Source organism: Terrapene carolina, unplaced genomic scaffold (assembly GCF_002925995.2).
Source record: "Terrapene carolina triunguis isolate 2854851 unplaced genomic scaffold, T_m_triunguis-2.0 Scaffold85, whole genome shotgun sequence".
In the NCBI taxonomy this organism is placed as follows: domain Eukaryota; kingdom Metazoa; phylum Chordata; order Testudines; family Emydidae; genus Terrapene; species Terrapene triunguis.
Genome location: NW_020664436.1, coordinates 7,924,007 through 7,949,844, shown reverse-complemented (window position 1 = coordinate 7,949,844; position 25,838 = coordinate 7,924,007). Strand labels below are relative to the sequence as shown.

The following is a 25,838-nucleotide window of genomic DNA, read 5'->3' as shown; positions in this document are numbered from 1 at the left end:
CCAGAAAGGCATCCTGTCAGTCTTGGTTTGAAAATGTCAAGAGATGCAGAATTCATCCCATCCCATGCTTAAAATACCTGGCCAGGAACCTCTATAAATTTCCTGCTACTGCACAATTCTTTTAGACCTTACCATGATTTAAAGAAAACCAAACAAACTGGAGAACATACAGATACTTTTATTGCTCACCTTTTATACAACAGCACACCTTCAGCCATTTTCTTTCACAGCTTGACAATGTTTATGTACATAAAATCCCAGCAAGAAGCATTATGTGGCTTTCAGTAAAGGAAAAAAATGTCAAGACATCAAACTCAGCCAGGCTTCATTTTCTGCAGCAATAGTAAAAGGGCTTCCTCCAGGCAGGAATTAGTCTTTCCAGGCCGTAGTGCATTTCTTCAAAAAATAAAATTAAAAAAAAAAAAAAAAAAAAAAAAGACAACCCCCAAAACAAATTGCCCTGAATTTGCTGAGCCAGTGGTAATAACTCGTGCATAAAACAAATTTCAGTTTGCTGTTCCTTCTAGCTGATTTCAAGTAAAAATTAGGTTTGTAAGAGGAGCAACTTGTTTTGGATGGATGCAGGTCAGTTTGAATTGCTATACTTAACTACAGCCCTACATACACTATCGGTTCACAACTTAGCTTGGTTTTAAAATGATCTTTGCAGATTCTGGCCGCAGGTGAGATCTCCAGAGTTGAGCAGGAGATACAATTTTCAATTAGTGGAAGATAAGGCTACTGAATGTGGTATCTGCAGTAGAGCTCATATAATAGATACAACAGACCTATGAGTTAGAAAGCAGTTTGAAAGCAGGTATGTGAGAGCATGAGTGAGAAACCTTTTCTTGATTCAGGTGACAGGGCAGTAAATCAAAAGCAATACTCAAAACTGTGTTTGGAACATATACACCTAAAGAATATTTAAAAAGAGAAATGCAGAACATGTAAAAGATAATTGAATTAATTTTCAATGTTGTGTGTGTATTACAAGTCTGACCAGAAAAGCATTGCTAGCATCAGTATATATACCCCCAGAATGGAAGGCACACACAGGAGGGTAATAATTTCAGAACGAAATGATTTGATCAAAGGGATTCCATCTAAAAAGCTAAACTATTGGTTTAAGGTTTGGTTAATCCCAGTGAAGAGTGGCAATTTATTTATTTCAGTCGAACAACAACAAAAAATCAGAGTTGTATGGGAACCTACAGCTTGCTTGAAGCAAGACCTCTCACCCAGACAGGACCTTGGCCTGCCACATATGGTCTTGTACTAATTCAAGAAGCATTAGATCAGGCCTCTGAAACTAGGTTTCTATTACTTGAGCTCTGCTGAAATGTAAGATTTAGTAGCCTCAGCTAGTAAAGTGTCTTCCTTGTCCAAATCCAGACTGATTATACTGATAGCCTCCATGCTGGAAGTGCTGCTCAAACTGCCCACCTTGATTAAAGTTCTGTCCACCTCTGCCTCCCCAGCCTCCTCCTGGGCCTCCACGGCCACCGCGGCCTCCACGGCCACCTCTCCCTCCTCCACGCCCACCACCTCGATCACCATGGTGACCACCGTCTTGGTATCTGTTGTCTTGCTGGTAACCGCCGCTGCTGCCGCCACCACCCTGGTATCCACTTCCTGTGTATGAAGAAGATTGATAGCCTCCATAGCCGCCTCCTTGGTAGCCACCACCGCCACCATGGTAACCACCTGTTTGAAAACCTGCATCTCTGTAGTTGCTATCTCTGTAATTGCTGTCCTGATAGCCTCCTCCTCCGCCATCTGTCCAGCCTCCTTGGTGCTTGTTTCCTCTTCCTCCCCCTCTGTTTCCATGGTCATAACCACCCCGTCCTCCTCCTCGACCTCCTCGTTCATGACCCCCTTGTTCATGACCTCCTCGTCCTCCATATGATGAATCATAACCTCCTCGCCCTCCTCTGTCATGACCCCCTTGTTCATAACCACCTCTTCCTCCATATGATGATTCATAGCCACCTCTTCCTCCTCTGCCTCCACTTTGCTGTGGAGGACCATCTTGTCTTTTCTGCCATGGTGGCATCTCAGGAGGTGGAGGCTCGATTTCATTTGGTCTGCCCCCTCTGTCAGGTACTCTGCCCATTAATACCTGTAAAGGTAAGAAAAAGATTGTTTAAGGAGTTCTAATATCATACAATCACCAGTCTAATCCAGTATGGCAAATCTTATGTTCCTAGTGAATAGTATATGCAACCTTGTTCCTATCACTATCATCCTTGTCTGCCCACTTCTTTCCTTTTGGCTTCTATACCTCCTTGCTGTTGTCTAAATAGGCACAAGATACAAGTTTTTTGGGGTAGGGACTGCTTGTACACAGTTCAGTACAACAAAACCCAATCCTGACTGCAGTCACTGAGTGCTACTGAAATACAGAAACTTTCTTTAGTTCTTTGTGGTTGACATTTCATGTTAACTTTCGAAGAACAGATCCACTATAATGTAATGCATATAAGACTCAAGTTCAGGGTACAAGTTAGTCTGATTAGCCTGAATTCTCAGGGGGAAAAAAGGATTTGGAGGAGCATGTGTAATTCCTTAATTTATGCAATATTCTTTCCACGGCAACACTTGCTCTTAAAAAAATATGCACCTTGACTATATAAATTTAATCTAATCAGAACTCATACGAGACTCTAAATAGCAAAACACTGATTTTGCAAACAGATTTATACCCATCTAATTAAAATCCATGCAATTAAGTGATTGCATTCACTTTATTCTAGATGTGATGTTAATGACATCAGAGCAATATCAACACCTGCAACCCTGATAGTGAAATGATAACACCACAAATATACAAGTAGCTTCCTCACGGCTTTCTCACTCCCTGTGTGGTTGACTATGAAGTGCAACTGTAACATTGAGGTTAAGGGAGATATTATGAACCCCTTACTGACACAGAATAGGATCACACACCAGGATGAGTCCCACTGAAAGCAAAGGGGATGCTTGTGGAGTACGATATTATTCAGTGTGTGTGACAGAATTTGACCCTAAATATGAGAAGTTACAATTCCTAAAATTACAAACTAATTCAAAGTACACTACGCACTTTGCTTTGGTGCATAAAGCAGCAAGAAGATAAATTTCTCATCACATATTTTCCAGTTTACATTTACTTTGACGAAAAATACAGAATATTATTGTGTTTAAAACACTCACTCTTTCATTGGGACAAAAATCTTTTTTAATAATTTAAAATGTAACTTCGTACCAGGCTGTGAACATTGTCATTTCATTTGCCATCTCAGAGCAGTCACTGACGACATACCTTATTAATGGCACACACAGTCTTTTCTCTGATAGACCCACTGCTTGTCCTCATAATCTTTGACAAATCTTGCCGAGCTGCCAAGAGGTGAGCAATGGAAATAGTGCACTTGGTAGTTAAGAGGGCACGTTTGGGTTGGTAGACTTTAGCCAGTTTCTCTGTTTGACTCTGTTGGAGGAAAGAAAAACAAATGATTCAATTAGCTATAGGAATCAGTACGTGACAGTGTCTAGCCAAAAGATCCAGATCAATAAACAAACTAAATAAAAATAAATGTGTGTTATTAAAATACAAGAGGTATATCAAAATGGTTCAGAACCATTTATTTGAATTTAAGGATTCCTGTAACAAGGACTGTGTGAGCCAAGTTATTTTTTTCACTCTAGTCACAAGAGGATGATAATTCTAACCTGATTGCCAAGATGTTATTTGCACACATTTTCTTGTTACCGCTGAAAATTGTTATAAGTGAGAAAGATATTTTGTTATTCTGCATTTATGTATTTGTCTTGAGTAGGCAGTCAGTATGATCAGTTACCTATGTTAGAAAAAGAATTTCAGCTAATTAATACCCTCACAACGCCAATGAAAGTTATTGATTCGGATAGTATACATCTCCTTCTCCTTTTGCGCACACACACACACAATTCCTAAACAGTCGATGTTTAAAAAAACATCCCTCAAGTCAGTTTTATGCTAGCCATAAACGTCCCTACACTGTAAGATCTCTGAAGCAGAGATGATGTCTCATTTGCCTGTAAAGCACCTAATTACATAATACCAATGTGTAGGAGGTCATAAAAAGGAAAGAGATCATTTATTTTAGGGATGGTCTGTTATGGTTTGTTGAACCATAATCAGATTTAACTACACTGGATAATATGTGGCTATTGTGTTTAACATCTCAGTTTTAACCGTTATTTAATTAGCCAAAGCTATTTACTGCTTTGCATATGCCAATTTCTTAAATATGTCACCTGTTATACTAAATAATAGGAACCTATTTAACTCTTCCCAACTGCTGCTATAATCCTGTTTCCTGTTCTCTGCTAGATATAATTCCCCTGGGTAACAATCTCTGTATATTCCAAAGAGGGCAGGAACGAAAGAGCCAGTAGACCAGTGAGTTGATGATGGGTCCTTTGAATGGTCAAAACACCTCTTCTGGGCACTGTCCTTATGTCATCTACTGAAATTCCTAACTGTCCAGTTTCCTTACATCGTTCTAATTAAATAGTGTGTCAGTGTGTCATTTCAAAGGGTGGGTGGTTACTACATATGATACAACCTTTCACATTTCTCCTTGCCTGGTGTGAGTAAATTGTTTGATAGGCTAGTAAAATACTCATGTTTTTATCAATTATGATAGTCCACAGGTAAGTAGATGTGCATGGGCTGGCAAGTTTACCTGGATATTTTGCAGAGTCGCAGAATCTGTTTGAAAAATGCTTTCCCTATAACTTGCAATGCCAATTTTCAAGGCTGTAACTTTCTTTTTTTAAACGTTTAGTTAAAAGAGGAATATTTTACCTCATTTTTTTCCTAAGAAGCCACTCTGGTTCACATGTTGCTTCCGCTGCCATCAGCGGTTCCTGTTTCCTGTGTTTGAGGGGAGCTACAATTGACCAAGGTAATGAAAGTTAAAAAACTACTTAAAGGAGAGAGATTACAGGCAAATAAAGGTAAGTCACTCTGAAGATGAACATTCAGAAGTTCAGTTGGGAGAAAATACCAGCTTATTACTTTCCCATTCGCATCCTCCCCTATTGCCTTCTGTCATTAACAGCTTGCTCTCTTGACCTCCTGCCCAAATGTATCAATGGCAAGGTCCCCCACCCACTAAGTAACATGCTCAATACAACTACAAGTGAGCTTCATCTAGCTTTGACTAGCATATCATCAAGACTGAGCCCAAATTGAATAGGATCAGAGATGCAATTGGGGATAAAGGACAGTGAGGGAATAACAAAGGTGTGGAGCAAAGGAATAACGGGGTGTAACTGAATAGTTGGTGTAACTGAACAGTAGATCGTCTGGGGAGGACAACATTGGGTGAGGGCAGGTGGATGGGAGAATCTATTCTCCCAGCTGAACTCCTGATATTTTAACATCTTCAAGGTGACTTAACAAATTTTAGTTTTCCCATCTATAGCTCCCCTTCAAGGCAGGAAACAGGAATGATAAGAGCTGTAGTGGGTAGATCAAAGTGGTTACTCAGGGACAAACAAAGCACTGTAAAATATTCTTTTTGAAAACCAAACAACTTTACACTTTTACATTAGCAACTAAAGGTAAAATGTTTACCATAAAGATAGCAAAACTGAATGACACCCTTACTTTATTACCTGACACTAAGCAAAGACAGAAAGAACAGAATAGCTTGGGAAAAAGAACAGGAGTACAGTACAATGTTTTTCCATTTTTGACCTACAATCCAAACACCTGTAATCTTATATGAAGCTAACCTTGAGGTGAATACACATTCAATATACAGAGCAGCCATAATATTTTAGTATTCCTGCACTAATTATTTCTTTAACCTTAAAAATCTCAAATACATAAGACATAATATAAGTCAGCTAAGAAAACAAGGTCATTTGTCATCAAATGTGAAATCCATTTACAGTTTTTATCTGTACTATTAAGCAATTAGTTACCACTACTGCATTCTTTGCTTCTTAATGAAATTATAAAATGGAGTTTTTAAAAGTTCATATTTTAAAATGAATACCATATCTTTGAAAGTTGCTAGGAAAATAAATTTTAAATATAACATATTGCCAGTGCTTAAATACTGCGCACATAGTTTTCCCTACATAGTTTAATTGCAATCTCACACACAGTTCAAGCTATTTCCCCAGCCCAGACATTGTCCTTAGTCCTCCCTTGTTGTGTTCATAACAGCTCTTTCAATAAATTTCTACTGAAAATACAGCCAAGAACACTGTGCTTTTCCCGAACTAAATTTGAACAGCTGATCAAACCTTGGACCCCTGCAAGACACTTTTTTTTGAAAAAAAAAAAAAAAAAAGGCAGGTTTTGCAAAACCATAACACAGCCACAAGTCCCCAGGTGTTTTTAACACAGTCCAAAACTCACTGCTCGCTTTCAGTTTCTGTTGAAACACTCAAAGTATTAAACAGCTCTTCCAAGTTTGTTTGTCAATGAAACCTGACGTATCCCCCCTCCCTTCCATCACTTGTGTGACACCTATAGCCCTGTCTGTGTGATGGTAGAGGATCCCAAGCCAGAGAGAAGATAAATACAGAACAATTTATTTTTAAGCTGTTGATTTTTAAGTAACTTATTTAGTCAAAAGACATTGGACATGTGAGACTACATCATCTGGCTATGAAACTCACCTACCCTGATGGCCACCTAATTTATGTGGTAGTGCCAACTAATTGCACTATTATGGACCTTGTTTAGACAATAGTGATAATTTTAGAAGCCAGATTTATAATGCTTGTCATGCTATGTTTAAAATAATCATTCCAAATTTTTGCTATCAATATATTTGGAATTTTGTCATAGGGGAGATCAGGTAGTTAGTTTGGAAACCAGAATGATCATACCCAATTAACTTGAGAAGGGGTTGAAGTCACATCACACTCTATGGTACAATTCAAGAACATAAATACATACCAAAATATTACCTAACAGCCAGGATGACAGAGCAAATTGCAGTGCATGGAAACATTCAAGACAGCCTTACATAACAATAATGTATCTAGGAATCTGGGCTTGCAGATGCAGCTTGATTTTGGGGAAAAGTCAGCGCTTTAGCGGACAGCACAGACTTTGGTACTAAGTAAAGAGGTGGTCAGAAGGAGGATTCACTGACATGATTTTTCAGAAACAATGCAAAGAAGAGATTCTAATCTTGGTTTCCTTGGTTCTAATGGCAGATAGTTAGACTTTTCATTCACTGTCACATTAGCAATCCCCTCTTACCTCTGGTATTTTTCCTTCTATTTATCCATTTAACTTTATTTTTTGCTCTCTATACGTAGTTATATGCACATGTGTAGTTACTAAATCATATAACAATCATCAGTTTTAAACAGAATTTTGTAGTCCACTTACTCTGCAGTAAACTTCTTCAGAAATCCATAAACCAAAAATATTACACCAGGGGATGTTTTCCATTAAGTGCAAGGAAAGTCATTCTCAAAAGATATTTTATATAAAGCATAAGTGATCTGCATGTTCAGCATGTTTATAGAAAGCAATTTGTACCTTAGCTCTATCTGACCAGCCAAACGACTGCACAGTTACATCCAAACGTTTCACCAACAGTTTTCTCCGAACTTCATACTCATTGGCTATGGCTTGGTTAATTGCTTCAATTTTTTCCTGAAATGAAGATTCATGAGTGTGACACACACACTAGATTATTTTCTAATTGCAACAATAAATGATAGACTCAATGGTATAAACGGATTCAGATATTAAACACAGATTTGACTTTAGCACACAATTATCTACCTATTAAACATTCTCCAGTCATGGAATTGGGCCCCAAATGCAAGCCCCAGCTGCTAACACTGCTTCCCTGATGGCCATGAAAGCTCTACCTTCTTCATGGCAGCCCAAGTACAGTCTCCTATCGGCACAGTGTTCAATGTTGTTCATAAGGTATGAAACTCCGCACTTTTTTCAAGCTGCTGGTTTGCTTCCTCCAGTATTTTCCAGAGCAAACAAGTAAGGAGGAGAAAAATATGAACAAGGTATAAACTCAAAGAAATGCAAGGATTTCTACCCTCAAGTGCTAGGGAGTCTGAAGTCCCCAGCTCCTCAAAACTAAAATAAGTGTCTTTAAGACAAGAGATGTGGCCCTAAGAATAAAAAACAGTACTTATACAGTATTTCAAACAATTATCTAAGGATCTTGATTAGAGCCTAGGATGCAGCAGAGAAGGCAGCCTCATGCAGCAACAAGATGTTCCTTTATGATTCATATCAGAAAAAAAAGACAAGATACCACTGGAAACACTATGGCTCTCAGGGTGGCAAGCAATGGTCCCTGCTGGGGCAAAAACGCAGACATTTAGCGCTAAAGGGAATTCTTGTCTATGTTTTGCCAGGAGTCTGTACTCAAGATAACTGATTTAAAAAACAAACAAACAAAAAAACCCACAAAGTGTTTGGTAATGCTACCAGACACAGGAGACAAAAAGTCTCTTACCCAATGAGCCGGTCCCAATGGTTTCTTCAGTAAAGGTTTTCCAACATGGCCAGGTGGAACCTTTGCTAAGGTTTCTTTTAGCTGTAATAAAATATATTGTGAACATGCTACAGTGGCCATAAACACTGCTTTTCAAAAATCAGATTTAGGGAGGGAGGGACTGGGCATTATATAGGAAGCAAAGGGGGGCCCTTTGTTTCGATACAGGACTGTCCAAAATACATTGTGCTATATAAAGATCCAATCACATCTCAATCACATTTGTTTCTGAACATTCTTAACTCTTATTGTTACAAGTAATATAGTAATCTTAGATAAAAGGTAGAGAAAATACATACAAAGATCAACAGACTCCATTATGACCTCAGAGATAGGAAACATCTGTGATTAAAATGGAAAATCATACATTTGATAAGATCTATTTCCCTTTAAACACAGAAACTATCCTATATATAATTACTTCATAGCTTTCTCAATTCCAGAATATGTTTTATATGAAGACTTCATGGAAGTAGGATCTAAAAAGGGCCCCTTTGTAATAAAAAAGAAATTCTTCAACATGATCAGTTAAATTATATGGCTGATCAAATGATTTGTGCAGCTACTATATCATCTTTCCTATCTCAAAACTATTAAGAACACAGGTATAGAAATAGGATAAAACACTTGGATTGGAGGAAAAGGGGGTCAATGAGTCACAAAGAAACTGCCTCTTTCCATTATTGCAAGTCATGTTTCTGAATTTATGCAAACACTCTCTTCAGCGGCCTACAAAATGTAAGGCCTCGTTTCCCAGAGGGGCTGAATACCTGCAGCTCCCACTGAAATCAATGGGAACTGTAGGTGAACAGTGACTCTGCAAGTCACACCCCAAATAAAGCCACTGTCATAAAAGAAGCGATACTTTACCCAAACTCTTTGTTTTTCTTGTTACGTTTTACATTTTGCTTATGGTTTCCTACCAGATGGTAATTTGTACATTTCATGAAGTACAAACCATTTCAAGAAAATTGTTTTCACCTTTTCAACATACTGGCAAATGCATCCCTGGTCCTCTCTTAAAATTTAGGAAACTTTTCCTACCCATCTCTGACCCCGCCAGAACATGCCCTTTACAACCACCAGAATTGCATGTAAATGTCTTTCTGATTTACAAAATGTTGTTCTTCCAAAGTTGTTTCTGGAAAACCGGATGTCAACTGAAAGATTTCTAAGTTTATAATTGTAGGTATCTGTCTGTTTCATAATCATTCTTTATGACTGTGCTATTTATTACTACACACATTGCCAATTCCTATCTGTTTTGCTTAGTAGTTCAAAAAACATCCAGAACAGCAGAACTAATGGTTGATTTAAACAAGCTGCATATTTGTCGTATGCATGATTAACAAGATTGCCAGCTACAGTAACCTTTGATTTCCAGCAGTAGAGACTTTGGCATGCACAAAAGAGAAAATACAGCTCTATTTCAGATGCTACAGTGTCAGATTAAATTTTGCATATTAAAAACAAGAAAACCTGTAAGTTCCTTCTCTATGTGTTACTATTATCACTGTATATTCAAGTCTAAACTTTTCACTACTTATGTTATTTTAGTTTTTGCCTTTCATTCAGATTTTGTCAATGAAAGTTGACCACTACATTTCACTTTTGTTTATAGTCAGTATCTAATCAGCTTCACATTTTGGTTTCTAAATACTACTAAGGGTTGGATTGCAAACACTGCAAATTCCCTGAAAAATAAGTTTCTGCTTAACGTTTTTTAAAAATTCACTGAAACATCTCATTAGGCTTTCAGTCTGTTTTCACTACAAGACAACTTTGGGGCCTAAAGTGACTTAACAGTATCCTTTTAAGCTTAATAGACTTAGCATTGCCATTATTGTGAACCAAGCAAAAAAGTGAAAGGGAAGTTAATTACGAAATTTTTAAAAAGTATGAACTCTAGTATGTCATTTTTACATAAAAGAGTCTGATCATACAGATATAAATACAAAGAATTATCTATAGAGCACCTTCCATCAGAAAAAATCTTTGCCAATGTTAATGAGTTCATCCATGTGAGATAAAGCATTTTCTCCATTTTACAGATGGGGAAATGGAGGCACAGAGATCTTAAACTGCCTTTCCTGAAATCTCAAATCCATGACAAAGCCAGGAACAGAACTGTGATCTCCTGAGTCCACATTATCTGTCCCCTCCTAAATGAGGGCAACTGCCAGAAAACAAGTTTGGAAAGCCAAATTCTCTTTAAAGACTTCCAAATGAGTCATTTCTAGCAACTTTGACTCAGCTGAAGTAGAAATTCCTAAAAGGCTTCTAAAAGGGGTTTTTGAGACCTTAGTAATTATGTAAACTTTAAGGGACAGATAATGTAAGAAAGTTACATTTTTGTTTAAAAAAAACTAGTACTATAACAAAGAAAAAATATTTTCCTCCCCCCCCCCCCAGTTTAATTTGCGTATTTGACCACACATTCAGTTTCACTGTTTCCCCCAGATAGTCAGCTTTCCCTTTGCTCTTTCAAAGAGCAACAGGGTGAGAACACACTTTTTAAAAAAAAAAATAAGGAAAATGTAATTAAAGTCACAAGAAATGACAAGGGGACTCTAGGGTAGGTGTTCACTTGATACTAATTTTAACTGACTAGATTTCAAGATGATAGGTCCCTTTAAAAAGTTGTTTATATATCTAAGTAGTAATAAAAAACAAGTTTCTCCTTAACTTACCTGCCAAGACCTAAGTTGGGTGGTTCTGAGAAACCCCAGCAGCAGGTGATGACTCAAAGACCTACAGCAGCATAAGGAATACAGAACCCTTCATGGTAATGAGATAGCCACAGCCTTTGCGCAGGATACACAGAACCCTGACCTCAGGTCTTAACAATGAAGAAGCCCTTCAGTTCACCTTTAATATCTGCAATTTCTTTGTGAATCATAGCGCATTCTGTAAACCATATTAACCCCCCAATACTAGAAAAGTTTCACAAGAGGCAATGGAGCTAATTTAAATGAAAGCAATAATACTCTAATATTGTACTTTTGTTCCTTTGGATCTTACTTTTTTTTCGATTCCACTGAAGAACTGGAACATAGTTATGTTGGCTGGAGGCTTGGACATGCCTAATGCAATACAAATGCCTTTTAGCTCCTGAAAGACCTCGCTACCACCTCCTTCTTGTGCTTTTTTTGGAGGGGCGTTCACACACAGCATTCTGGCAGCTTCCAGTTCTGAGATGAGGTATGCTGGGGTAAAAAAATTAGATTTCAGAGTAAGATGCATCCAATTTTAAAATTACTGAGAATTAAAGTACTTACAAGTGATAAAGGCACAAACAGAACATTTTAGAAAGATTTCGGACTTTAATTTTTGAATCCAAAGAAAGCTCATATTTATAACAATCACTGGGTAGGAGTATGTGGTCCTGAGGGGACCACTGAGAAGGGGAAGCTCTAAGGTGGAGGCATCTGTGGCAACTGGCAGTCCTGCTGAGAAATCCCACTCCAGTAGATTTTATTATACGTCTAACAGAGCATGGCTCTTCCCCTGCAAGGCCTTTGCAGAGTGAGCAGTGTTGATCGGGAACATGGGAAAAAAGCAAGAAGAGGCTAGCACATGGATTTACAGCCAGGTTGACAGGACTCCCTAAAGTCTTGGGTCAAAAAGTGGGACGGCTAGAGGTATAAATGAAAGACTGGCAGGGGAACCAGGATTGGAGATCATCCAAGGAACTGGGGAGCTAGGAACTGGGAAACAGTTAAAACAATCAGAGCTATTCTTGGGGGCAATGGAGACACTGTAAAGAAAGCAGGAACTGATGCTGAAGCTGACTGTAGAGAACTCTGCAAAGCTTTTCACATGAAGACAGCAGGGGGATGGCATCATATTGCAAGTCAGGGATTTACCACCCCCCCGCCCCCCCCCCAAAAAATAAAAACAACAACAACCCCACAAACAAAATCTTGTGAGGTGTCTGCTTATGTTCAAGAATTCAGCATTATGTTTAATGTCAGATTTGATTATGTAACCTTAGTTTGTGATTCCCATAATTTTTAAAGTTTGAATTAAAATGAGATGTACATTTTCTCTTTAATTTCACTTAGAAATCTCAACAGTAATTTAGAGTTCTTCTGTTCCAAAATACAATGGGGATACTATGCGTAGAAATTAACAAGAATGTCACTTTACTCTGCTGCTTCCAAACAGCAAAAAAAGATACAGGGGCTATTTATGGAGGAGGCTGACACAGAAAAACTGAGGCTCCTCTCCCCAAAAGTCAGGCTTTGAGATGGGTTTTAGGGGTGTGGAAGAGGGAAAGTTCTTAACCGTCCACCACCTATGCACCCCATCCGAAGAGTCAGGTAGAAGGCCATGATAGAGGATTCAAACTGATGACAGATCTACCAGTCAGAGTCCGATACAAAAAGTGAACCCTCTGAGCAAAGTCCAAGGTCTTTACCCTGACAGGAATCTCAACATGCTTCCCTCTTCCCAGCATCTTGTAGAGAGGAATGCAATAGGCTTTTCACCAGGTCATTGCCCCTGGTCTTCACAGGTGCTCTCCCACCCTCAAATCTTTTCTACTGGATACTGACTAGTAAGTGGCTGGTAAAAATTTTTAAGACTTGGCAGTGTAATGCGTCGCCTTCAATTCTTTTGTTTGGATTTTGGACTCCTTTTGAAATGTAACAGAAAATATGTAAGTAAAATTCTTAAGAATTACCGAAAAATTATTCACTGCTTTTATGGGAAACAAATAACACAATACCATCACTATTCTGTCTCAGAATCATAAAAATGAACAGGAGCGGGAATCTTTGCATTAGCAGGCCTCTATGAAAATGTTCCCTTTAACTTACTGAGCAGCAGGAGGCAGTTCTTCTGATTGAGAAGGCGTTTTGTCACCTCTCCTGATGTTAGTGATGCATATGGACAGTTCATTTCCCCCAGTAGCCCACTCACTTCAAGTTGGAACTCTTCTGCTTCATTTGGACCTTTAAAAAAGCAACTTGTTTAATCAGTTCAAATATTTAGTTTCCTGATTTTGTGATCATAAATTAATTAGGAACTATAGGACTTTGGAGACCAGGGTGGTTTGGTTAAAAAAAAAAAATTTGTGGCTACAGCAGAGAGTTATTCATGCTAAAGGAGTATCAAAATGAAAATATTGCTGTGGGTGAAAGCCACAGAAGTCCTCTGGGTTTTCAAAGCTTGGGACTCAGCATGACTGATTTGAGGACAAGTAGTTCCTCAGTGATTGCAGAATTATGCTTCCATTTGCTTTCTCTCCCAGTCTAGGAACTTTTCACTTAGTAGCCATATAAAGTACAGAAGTTGGAACTAATGATACCACAGACCCCAATCTGGAATCTGTGTGGAATCTTAGTGTCACTTAAATATCAGAGCGATAGGCATCTTAGATTTAGATGATTCTGGTTGAAGTACTCTTAGGGTAGGTCTACACTTACCCGGTAGTTCGGCGGCAAGCAAATCGAACTTCTGGGTTCAACTTATTGCGTCTTGTCTGGACGCGATAAGTCGAACCCGGAAGTGCTCGCCGTCGACTGCTGTACTCCAGCTCGACGAGAGGAGTACGCGAAGTCGACGGGGGAGCCTGCCTGCCGCGTCTGGACGGAGGTAAGTTTGAACTAAGGTACTTCGAACTTCAGCTACGTTATTCACGTAGCTGAAGTTGCGTACCTTAGTTCGAATTGGGGGGTTAGTGTAGACCTGCCCTTAGTGAATAATTAGGAATTGCTGGATAAGAAAGGTCAAGAGTACCACAAGCCTTCCCCTTTTAAGTTTACATTTATGACCCTCACCTACTTGCTTTTTCTTAGTAGGAGGGACAGTCAAGTAGCTTAGGTGCAACATTTAGATTGACAAAAAATGTGTTTCCTTGTGCTAGAGCCCAAGAACTAGAGTGAAACTAAGGGTATGTCTTCACTACCGGACGGATTGGTGGGCAGCGATCGATCCAGCGGGGATCGATTTATCGTGTCTAGTCTAGACGCGATAAATCGATCCCTGAGCGCTCTCCCGTCAACTCCTGTACTCCAGCTCGGCGAGAGGCGCAGGCAGAGTCAACGGGGGAGCGGCAGCAGTTGACTCACCGCGATGAAGACACCACGGTAAATCGATCTAAGAACGTCGACTTCAGCTACGTTATTCACGTAGTTGAAGTTGCGTAACTTCGATCGATCCCCACCCCCCCCCCAGTGTAGACCAGGCCTAAGATAGCTTTTCATCATCCAAGCTGAATCAAGTACAAAATATGAATAGAAAAAAAAAGTTTAAAATTGAGCACTTAAAAAAGGGACATCAACTTGAAAATATTATTATAAACCCAAACCAGACAAAATTAGGATACCACTTACTAGCACTACAAATATATAAACCTTGATATATATTGCCCAAGTTCCTGAGAATTTAGGAACAGGCACGAAGATCCAGGTTAGTTCTATTTTTACTCAGCCCCTGAAGTGGGAACCTTATAACATGCAAGATTTTTTTACTGCCTCTATTAGTAATGTTTTCTCACTAAAATGAATAAAATATAGGGAGAAGAGGATTATTGGAAAGAACACACAGCAGGAAAAAGAACGGAAAGAGACAGGACACTGAGAAACAAAAAGATATGTAGGGACAGTGAGTAGATTACAAGTTAAAACTCTTTTTTACATTAAGAGTCCATTTGCCAATCTGTGTGGTTTTATATTTCCCTTTTAAAAAAAAAGTCTCATGTGTTGAAGTGTTAAATGCTTTCATTAACAAAAAGGAAAACTAATTGTACCGGAGAAAATTACTGCACAAAGTAAACAAATGGAAAATACAGAAAAGTCTGTAACTGAAAAATTAAAGAAAAATATTAGGGTTAGGTGTTACTTGTAACAAAAATAGGTTAAAAAGTGTATACAATTCCACAAATACTCAGAATTCTGTTGAATACCCGTTAAAGATAAAATATGGATTCTAATACATAAAGTGTAAGTCTGAAGAATGCCAGAATTAGAGCTTATTACAAACTCAACAAAATTGTTTTAAACATTTTCTTGAAAGTTTTATTTAGTTTTTCCCCATTAAAGATAAAAAATTATGGAAAATTTTAGATTTCCAATTCCTCCCTCACAGAGCATTTCATAATTCATTGTTTGTCTTCCCTTTAAGATAATCAAGAGTAAATAGGAAATTGAGGCAAATTTCTAGTTATTAGAGCATCCACTCTGGAATTTTAAATATAATTTAATACATCAGATCCTCAAAGAGTTGTAAAAAAGTTATTTTGAAATTTTGATAAATAAAACTTTGTTTCCTCCAAAAATAAGAAAGGATTCAATAACTGAACACACTCATCTCTGTGAAAATCAGTTAAAGGAAAAAATAACTTCAGTAGAAAGTTCATCCCAACAACAAATTCAGTTTCTGTTGGATGCACACTGGGTCAGCTTGAAAAATGAGGTGGAAAACATCCAAAAACTGATAGGATGCAGACAGTACTCTATGGTACAATTGATTTAACTACTGTCAGCCCAAATCTATAGAACACACATCTATAAAAGTGCATTAACTGCACAATTTTGTTCTCAGGGCTGCGGTTACTTACTGTTAGTAGCTTGCACATTTTCTTCTAGTTTACAGTATAGCCTTAACTCAGACACCAGCCAAGCACAGAGTTTCGTAAATTCAGGGGAACTGGCTCCACCAGAGACTGCTTGAGTCAGCGCTCCATCTTCTAACAATGGACCTTTGTAACTGGCAAGCAAAGTTAAAAGCACAACTTATTAAGCATCTAGATTATGACTGAATTCTGCTATAGATTTTATTTATTTATTTATTTTAATGTCTATGTGAACATGTAAGGAATATCACCATTATATCTAAAGTGTTGAAAATACAGGTAAATGTCACAAAAATTCATGAGTTTAACTATGGGGAAACAGGACATTAAAAATGTTTGAGTAAAACAAATGTGACAGGAGTCAAAATGTTTTCATTTGGAGCAATGCTACCAAAATATGGAGTGCAACTTCTATCATAGATCTTAGTTTATTTATCTATTCTTTCTGCAATTCTAAAGTACCTCTCTGGAATTACTGCTTCATAATATGTTGAGTAACTAGTGCCTGACTGTTCTATTGCCCTTTTTTTTTTTATTGCCGAAATGTCATTTACTTTCATATTTTTACTGGGTTGCCAGACAATGCAAATTAGAAACACTGGATATAGATGTTATATAAATAGTGAAGGAGGAATAATTTTCTGTTGAATAAAAACTTTAAAATGGACATTAATAAGGTGAAAAGTTGTCTTTGTATGGAGAATTATGGGCCAAATTCAGTCCTGGCATAAGTAGGCACAATTCTACAATGGGAGTTGTACGCACTATGTCAAAGCTGAATCTTATTCAACTCTAAATGCAACACATTTTAGTTATTTACTGGTTTCAGAAGATAAGTGTTCTGGACAACAAAAGAAGAACAATTTCCCCTAACCTTGTAAAGGCAGAGATTACAGCTTGTACTCTGGTAAATATAAAAGGTGCTAGATTGTTTTGATGTAATATACCCATCTGAAAAGGGATCAAAGAAACCTCAAAAACAGTTGAAGTTACCCTGATACCTTGAAGAAGTAAAACCTCAAAGGACTGAGTCCACTTTGACAACTGGTGCAGTCAACTCTTGATAGATGTCAAAGATGACAGATGTCTCAACCAGCATACGAGGGCTCTCATCCTGCAAAGATTTGGGTTGTTACTCACAGGGTGTAAAGTTACACACATGAGTAAATCTTTGCAGGATTAGGGCCTAAGTAGTTTGTCAAGTGAAAGGCCCACTCTCTGATTCTCCTAGCAATTCCCCCTTCCCTAGAAATGCCATCCCAGCTAACATATCTCTCATAATCTGGCTCCACTCCTGCAGCTCTTTAGCTAGCAATCCAATCTGTGGGTTGCTGACTGAAACTTCAATCTCTGCCTCCCCATGCTCCATAACACACATATTTCTGCTCCTCTTCTCTCCAGTAATGTCCCTGCTCTGGTTGCTGTACTTCTCCTGCTGCAGCCTCTTGTAATCCACAGTTTGACAGCATTTTTGTTTAGTCCAGATGGCTCAACAAAGCCACACTGGGCCAAATTCTGCCCTCCATTACATCTGTGTAACCTCCTATTGACATTGAAAGTTAAATCAATGTACTCCCAGAATAAAGAATTTGGCCCAGCATGCTATAAAGATGACCTGAAAAAGGAAAAATTGGCTTGTGTCCTTTTAGTCTTCATAATGTATACCGCCTACACATTTGTTTTCCTCCCTTCTCTGAAGGGAAGGTTTTACTCCTGCTTCTCCCTCCCCTGTTAGCATGAAAGCATATGTTGATCAAAGAACTAATTAAGTGATGACATCACAAGAATCAAGAGAATGAAAGCTGAGTAACTTAAAGCAGAAGGGAATTTTAACCAGAGACCTAACTTTTTAAAGTTGTTTGGTTTATTTGTTTTTAACAGCATCTACTTAACTTCAGTGCCTAATGAATACTTTGTAGTAAGGCATCCTTTGTTAAACATTCAACTAGAAAGGAAGGATTCTCCACTGGCCTGGGACTTGGGAAACCAATGTTCAATTCCCTGCTCTGCCACAGACTTCCTGTTTGACCTTGGGCCTCAGTCTATCTAGGCCTCAGTTCCCCCATTTTACAGATGGGTATAATAGTACTCCCTCACCACTCAATAATGCTACAAGGATAAGTGATGACTCAAAACACTGCGGCAGCTCCTTGTAATGTTTCAGTGTAGACACTACTTACGCAGACGGGAGGGGTTCTCCCATCTGCGTAGGCAATCCAGCTGGCCTAGAGGTGGTAGCTAGATTGATGGAAGAATTTTACATCAGGGGTTAGGTCGGTATAGCTATGTCTCTCACATATGTCGATTTTTCACACCCCTGAGAGATGTAGTGATTACAATGTAAGTTCCCAGTGTAGACCATCCCTCAGGTACTGCACTCATGGAATCCAAATAAGTACCATCGACAGACAAAACACCATAGCCCCGACAATTAAGTCTGAGAACACAATAGACATGCTGTACTACAGCAGAAAAATTCTCCGGCAGAAAGAAAGAAAGATCTTTTAGGGCTGCTTCTCCGACATTTCAAAACCTGTAAAGTCGGGTTTCTTCTAGAACAAAGATTTTCCGTTGAATCCCTAAACCCCACCTCTCCCTCTGCCACTAGAGGAGCCCCTCACATGTGCCTATGGAAGAGGGAACAATAGGCGAGTGTCACATTGGCCACCCGGAGTTAACATGGAAACACGAGCACAAGGAGTTTTCAGCCTCAATCCCCCTCACAGAAACTGTCAAGTCACCCACGAGATACAGATCCACCTCCCCCCGCCCGAGCGCAGCACGGGCTGGGTGTGCCGAGAGGGGGTAGCCGGTCGCACATGTGTATGCCGCGGAAGGCCACCTACCCTAGATCCTCCAACGACTCCAGGATGTCGCTCTCCATGAGCTCGAACTCCATCCTCTGCCCTGGCACCCACCGGCCTGTTTCCTTGCGAGGAACAAAGCTGGCACCTGCACAGCAAAGCAGAGTCAGTCACCAGCGCGCCAGCCCCTTCCCCGGCTACAGCCCCGGGCCCGGGGCGAGGCCACCTCACCCCACCCCGCTCAGCGGCAGCCCAGGGGCTCCTCAGCCACGCCCCCGCCCAGGCCGGGGGTCGCCCCGTCAGCTCCCCGCCCCGTCACCCTCCTCCGCGCCTGCCCGCTCCCCGGCCGCACGGGGCTCCCCCGACGCACTCTGCGCAAGCAGCTACCAAGCCGACTGCCGGGTTGGCATGTCAGAGCGAGGGGGGGGAGCAGGCCCCCGGCCTGACCTCTCACCCGGCACCGGGAGCTGCCCTAAGCGGTGCCTAACTCACATCACCGCCTTGTGTTCTTTTAACGTCTCCGCTACTCTCCGTTTCTCTTTCAGTGTGACCGGTGATTTTTTTTTTAATTTCCGTTTTTTTGTTTTAATAGCAGAAACGGCCCCTTGAAGAAAAATATTTTTATCAGGCAGCGTCTGGCAGCCTTGAGACGAAGGACCCCCTCCTGTAGAACCCACGTTGGAATGTGGAGGGTTCTGGCCGTCTGGAGACAGTGAAATTAAAGAAACGAAAGGATATGGCGCGGGAAAAGGGACAAACTTCAGCAGATAGCGGCCGCGGTCTCCTACGCCGGAGGGTGCTTGTGCTAGGACCACAAGTCCCATCATGCAAAGCGTTAGTTGGAGCCCAGCGGCCGTTGGATTCCAAATCTGCGCGTTTCGTCATGGCTAAGCGTGCATTCATGAATAACCCAGGTTGGAAAGAACGCGCGTGGCTCCACCTGCAGCGCGGGCTCCCATGCTCTGCCGGGCTGTCCGGCAGCAGCCAACGCCAACTGCCTCGTGCTCACTCACCTACCCGCGTCCTGCTGCTCCAGAAAAGAGGACGAACGTCCAGCCCTGTGGGTCTGCACCCGCAGCCCCTCTAATGGGCCAGCCCAGAGTCAGGCTGCTGCAAAATCCCGAGCTGAATGGTCCACTGCCTTCCGCATCCCCCCTATGCCTTCCCCTTTTGCAATATGAGGGAGAACCTGGCGCACGTTTATCTCGAATGCCTCAGGTTGCAGCCCCTATTCCGGCTCCTCCAGAGCCTCCTGTTGAGGTTCTGGCTACACTTTTCCCCACCCCTGTTTATATTCTCACACCCTGTCCGTGTCCCCACAAAGTTGTGAACCTCCTCCTGGCCCTGGCCAAAGTGGCCATCTTCAACACCAGAAGGATGCTAGATGAGGGAGTGCTCTACAACGGTGGGGCCTATTTTCGCTCCTTCCTGGTCTCATGCATCTGAGCAGAGTTCCTCTGGGTGGTATCTGCTGGCTCCCTGGACAGTTTTGAGGAGCAGTGGACACTGTCTGGGGTTCTCTGCTCGGTGTCCCCCTCTGCATCCCGTTTTGAACCTGTGACCTTCACTCCTGACCCTGTTATTCATTAGTTGTCCCCCACTTTCAGTTGGTTCCTGGGTCCAGTGGTCCCTCCCACAAGGCTGGGGGAGGGGCCTTTACACCTGGGCGGGCACCTCCCAGGATTTCCAAAAAGGTCTTCCCCATTCCCACCCTGCCTCCAGGGGATGACCTGCTGCCAATCAGTCACTGTCTCTGCTGAGGGGCTGCTGGGCTCCTCAACACCTCAGTAGGCAGTGCTCCCTACTAAAGGAATGGGAGCTGGCTGGCTAACAAGCAGTTTCCTCTTGCAACTTTTCTAGCTCCCAACACTGCCAGCTCCCCTGCTCCCCATCCCAGGGTTAAGGAGACTCTCTGGATTTTTGAGATCAAATGGTGAATTGACCCTTCCCCTCAGACTTGTAAAATGGAGGCAGGATGTTTGCATTGAAATGCAGTTGCAGGCTTGTGTGACGAATTTAAGCTGGTGGGGAGTGGGGGTTGGATATAGAATGAAACTCTGGGGTCTCCCTCCTTTTTCTCTATGTAGATTTATGCAAATCAATCATGTTTCCCTGTGAGGATGTTGGCAGGTGTGTGTGGAGGTTAGAGACTGCCCTGTTGCCAGGAAGAGGGAGTGAAGAATCTTGGAGTCAAGCCCATTAACACAATGTTAAACTGGATTAGTCCCGGTCCACAGTAGTTGCAAAGCCCTGTTGAACATCGTATTAACATGACTCTTTAAGATATTGAACAGGAGGTGTCATTTCAGAAAAATTCTGTGGGGAGAGGCCAAACATGTGCCAGCATATAGAGTGTTATAGGTGGTTACATGGTATCCTGGAGTCTGGGGAATCAAAAAGTGGAAGGTGTAATAGTATATAGACCTATAAAAAGTAGGGGGACCCCAAACCAAGGGAAAGGGCCCTTGCCCTATATCAAATTACACCGCTGTTGTTAAACAGAACTCTGCAACCAGTGCAAATGGAGACAAACTGTTGAACATTTGTTAACATTTTTCAAGGTCATGTTTTAACACGACCTTATTTTTTAGTCAAGGTAAATCTTGTGAGAAGGGCAGGTTCTGAGTGGTTCCTGCCAACATCCTCAAAGGGGAAACTATGTATGTGCATAAAGGTATAGAAAGAGAAGGAGGAAGCATAAAGGAGTAAGGACCTGTAGGGGAGAGAAGAATTCCCTCTGCTGGTTCTGGTACTGCTAGGCTGTGTTGCCGCCCCAGGACAGAGATCCAGGGTCCTGCAGGCAGTCCTGCAGAGTCCATGAATCCCAGAAGGGTGGCTTGTGGAGAAAACGACAATATTAGGTGGTAAAAAACAAAGCCATGTTGTGAAGCTGGTACTGTGGTGCATGTGCATGAATAAATGACAACGTGTTTTCTCTCTATTGTATTTGGTGGTTTTCAGGAGCTACAGCCTGACTGGTCCACAGAAAGAGAACGTTATTCCTATTTCTTGTAATAAAAATGTGTTTGTTATTTTGCAATGAAAAAACCTTACTGTACATTAGCTGCTTTGTGCCTGCGTGGGGGTTGGTGTGTCTGGAACAGTGATGAGCTTGGCAGAATACTGCATGGAGCCAAGTTCCACCTAGTCTGCTCTGCAGGTGAATTTACTGAGACGAGCTGAGCCCTTCAAGACGGGTGCTCTTGTGACCTACATAGAAACGAGTGATCTTGAGCTCATCCAGTCCCTTTCAAAAGCAGCACTAAAGAGGGAAGCTGGCAAGAAAGCTTTGTCTTCTGTGGAACTAAGCTAACCAGATGAGGATTCACTTGGATCTTAGTTACTGAAGAGCTAAATATCCCTGAAGTGTAGTGTAGCCAGCTATTTGGGGTTGTGGATGTGTTGTGAGGACTCTGTGCCTCCCTTTCTCAAGAGCTGATTGGCTGGTTATAGGAATGATCATTTGCAGGGCACTGTTTTAATTGTAATCTGTCCAGTGTAGATGTGCAAGTCCCCAAGTTTACCTGCTGCTATTTTTCTATGCCCAGAGGACATTTCACATCCCAGGCCTAACTACTCAAAAAAAAAAAAAAAAAAAAAAAAAATACAAAACATACCTAAAAGGACAGATTTAGAAACACACAAGTGAGGTTCCCATGGAGTAATCTAACTGTGGGACAGGGCACTACGCCAGGCTCCTTATAGAAACAGAATTGGAAAGCATAAATTTGGTTAATAGAGTTCTTGCATTATGTTCTCTAAGTTAGGAGCCCAAATACCTTTCCGGATCTGGGCCTTAGTACTTTGCCTCTGTTGTGGTAGGCTCAGTAGCCACAGTCCAGCCTCTTAGATTTTGGGCTTGGCAACATGGAGACTTACAGCACACTAGCCTGATGTGCACTAACTAGCCATGTGGATCCAGCTACCGTGCACTAAAAGTTCTGTGCACTTTGACATATTGCTGTTTGTATGTGAAAGCACAATTCAGAACTTATAGTGCAGGGGTGAGCAAACTTTTTGGCCTGAGGGCCGCATCAGGTTTCAGAAATTGTATGGAGGGCCGGTTAGGGGAGGGGGTCGTGGGCTGCCTCCCCCCCTCCCCATCAGCCCCCCTGGGACTCCTGCCCCATCCAACCCTCCCTGTTCCCTGACGGCCCCCCCGGGACTCCTGTCCCATTCACCCCCCCATCCCCTGACCGCCCCTGGAACCCCTGCCCGACTGCCCCCTGCCACCCCATCCAACCCCTCCTCTCATTCCTGACTGCCCCCTGGGAATCCCTGCCCCCTGGGGACCCCTGTTCCCCACCCACTGACCACCCCGAATCCTATCCACACCCCTGCTCCCTGACCATCCCCCCGAACTCCCCTGCCCTCTATCCAACCTCTCTTGCCTCCCGCTCCCTGCCCCCTTACCGCGCTGCCCGGAGCACCGGTGGCTGGCAGTGCTACAGCCGCACCGCCTGGCTAGAGCCAGCCACGTCGTCGCCACCGTGCAGCACAGAGCACCGGGTCAGGCTGGGCTCTGTAGTTGTGCTGCCCCAGGAGCTCGCAGCCCCGTTGGCCAGAGCATTGCGCCAGCGGTGGAGCGAGCTGAGGCTGTGGGAGAGGGGGAACAGGGGGGGAGGGGGCCAGCCTCCTGGGCCAGGAGCTCAGGGGCTGGGCAGGAGGGTCCCGCAGGCCGGATGTGGCCCATGGGCCGTAGTTTGCCCACCTCTGTTCTAGTGCATGGTAGCTGGGTCCACACGGCCTGTTAGTGCATGTTGGACTAGCATGCTGTAGATTTACACCTTGGCTTGCCATGCACTACATCTTCATTTGGACATGCCCTTACGCTTCAGAGAGTTTTGGACAGCTGAGGTTGACAATGGTTTGTCAGGCCTAAGGATAAACATTTTTCAATGATTGCTTCACCTTCTATCTGATCTTCATGGACCAAAGCCTTGGCCCACTGGAGTCAATGGGAGCATTGCCATTGATTTCAATAGGGCCAGAATTTGGTCCTATAACAGTAAAGAACAGAAATTTAGGGCTTATCTCAATGCAGCTGCATTCCTAGGGAAATAAACTTCGCCTGCATTTCTCAGCCTTTTTAGGTTGATGGCCCATTATTCAAAGTCAAATATTTTTTGATCTCCCTACATGTACTGTAAAAGTAATGGTAATAAATGTATCATTGATAATGGTATATCTCTATAATACAAACTACTATATTTGATCTCACACACTTTGAAGGCTTTTGTAATCCCAGTTATTTTCTTTGCTTTAGATTTGTAATAAATTTTTCAGTGCCTCACAATCCCCGATTGCCTTTTAAAACCCACCAGCTGAGAAACACTGACCTATACCAATACAAGCACTGTTATAGCTGTGTCCACAGTAGGAAGTTGTACCGATTTAACTATATTTGTTTCTAAATCAGTTTAAAGTTATATGAAAACTGTAGGATAGGCCTATGGATGGAGAGAGGTATCTGAACATGACTGGATGGCCTTTGAAACACAGGGATCTGGAAATAATCTTTAGCCATGAGCCCTGTACCAGTGAGAGGTGGTACTTCCTGTCAGTATAATTCATTACATTTCCCTTTACCAGTAAAACATCCAATTCCCTTACTCGGGCTGGATTGGGACACTTCATATGTCTGAGGATTGAGGTTCAGCCCTATACAGTATGTAGAATAAAGACAAAGGGGATGTAATGTACACAGCTGGAAATAGGGGTAACTCATATGTAGAGGAGACAGGAGGTACTGCAGTAGGAAAAGCAATTAAGAGTGAATATGAAAAAGTAGGGGAGACTCAGTTCTTACTGTTGGGAGTTCCTTTTCCTGCTACACCACGCTCTCCATTTACACAAATTTAAACACACCCAAACGTATAATCATTTAGTTCACGTATCTGTTTGGCCTGGAGAAGGAAGGTTTGGCTTCTGTAAAGGATCCTAGTGAACTGTTAGAAAATCTCTCTATTGGTCTAATTGGTGCCAGAAAAACATCTCCAAGAACTGAGCTGACCCCTATAGTCCAAATACTAATTTGGGTGTCTGCTTTGAGATTTCTTTGGTTACTGCTGTTCAATTGTTTCGATGACTGGGTGGGTAGTAGCATGCTGTTTCAGTCTATGAGCACAAGGAGGCGGCAGCACAGATACTATTTCTAATCTGTCCTTTGAGCCTATAGCATTGGTATGGGATTAGCCAAGGTTATTTCTACAGCATCTGCCTGGTGGTTTACAACTACAATTTGGTTTTTATCCTACAGCTCTTACCCTCTTAAGTAACATCCATTGCCCTACAACACTATTCCTTTTGGTAGTAGCATACACTCAGATTGTCAGTTTGCAGGGGAGTTGGGACTGTTAATAAGCTGTATACACTATCCCTGTCTCCAATGTACTGGTAACTGGACAGAGACCTGCAGTTCATTTCACACAGATCACCAAAACGCTGGTGGATTATTTCTAGGGAAATGTCAGTGTTGGAGCTAGTGTCCATCTAATCGGTTATGCTTGCAACCACAAATCTTTCCCCCTTCCTTTGATCCAGTGCTCCAGCTTTAAGATTGACTTACTTTTCCTCAGGATCACTAATGAGCTTCTTTTGGTTAAAGTGAAGGGGTATTTCTCAGTTCTTGCTCAATCTGTTCCCTTAGGCCTGGTCTACACTAGGACTTTAATTCGGATTTAGCTGCCTTAATCCGAATTAACCCTTCACCCGTCCACACTACAGAGCCAGTTAATTCGAATTAAAGGGCCCTTTAAATCGATTTCTGTACTCCACCTCGACGAACGGAGTAGAGCCTAAATCGATTTTGTTAATTCGAATTAGGGTTAGTGTGGACGCACACCACCGAATTACTGTATTTAAGTTAATGGGGTAGTGTGGCCGCACACCACCGAATTAATGTGGTTTAAAACCGAATTAAGGTGC

The 25,838-nt window shown here is 41.7% G+C and overlaps 1 protein-coding gene across 2 annotated transcripts; it reads right to left on the bottom strand.

The window, feature by feature from the left end:
• Positions 1–400: 400 nt before the first annotated feature.
• FAM98A (family with sequence similarity 98 member A) lies at positions 401–19,341 on the bottom strand. Of its 2 annotated transcripts, XM_024193732.1 has the most exons (9): positions 19,282–19,341; positions 18,954–19,059; positions 16,093–16,241; positions 13,349–13,483; positions 11,550–11,734; positions 8,490–8,570; positions 7,541–7,657; positions 3,302–3,469; positions 401–2,119 (listed from the first exon to the last, which is right to left on the bottom strand). In XM_024193732.1, the coding sequence occupies exons 2-9, from the start codon at positions 19,004–19,006 to the stop codon at positions 1,358–1,360; spliced, it is 1,650 nt and encodes a 549-aa protein (XP_024049500.1). In that variant the 5' UTR covers positions 19,007–19,059; positions 19,282–19,341; the 3' UTR covers positions 401–1,357. The 2 variants fall into 2 exon arrangements, with proteins under 2 accessions (XP_024049500.1, XP_024049501.1); XM_024193733.2 differs by lacking the exon at positions 19,282–19,341 and having other exon boundaries at positions 18,954–19,134.
• Between the last annotated feature and the right edge of the window lie 6,497 nt (positions 19,342–25,838).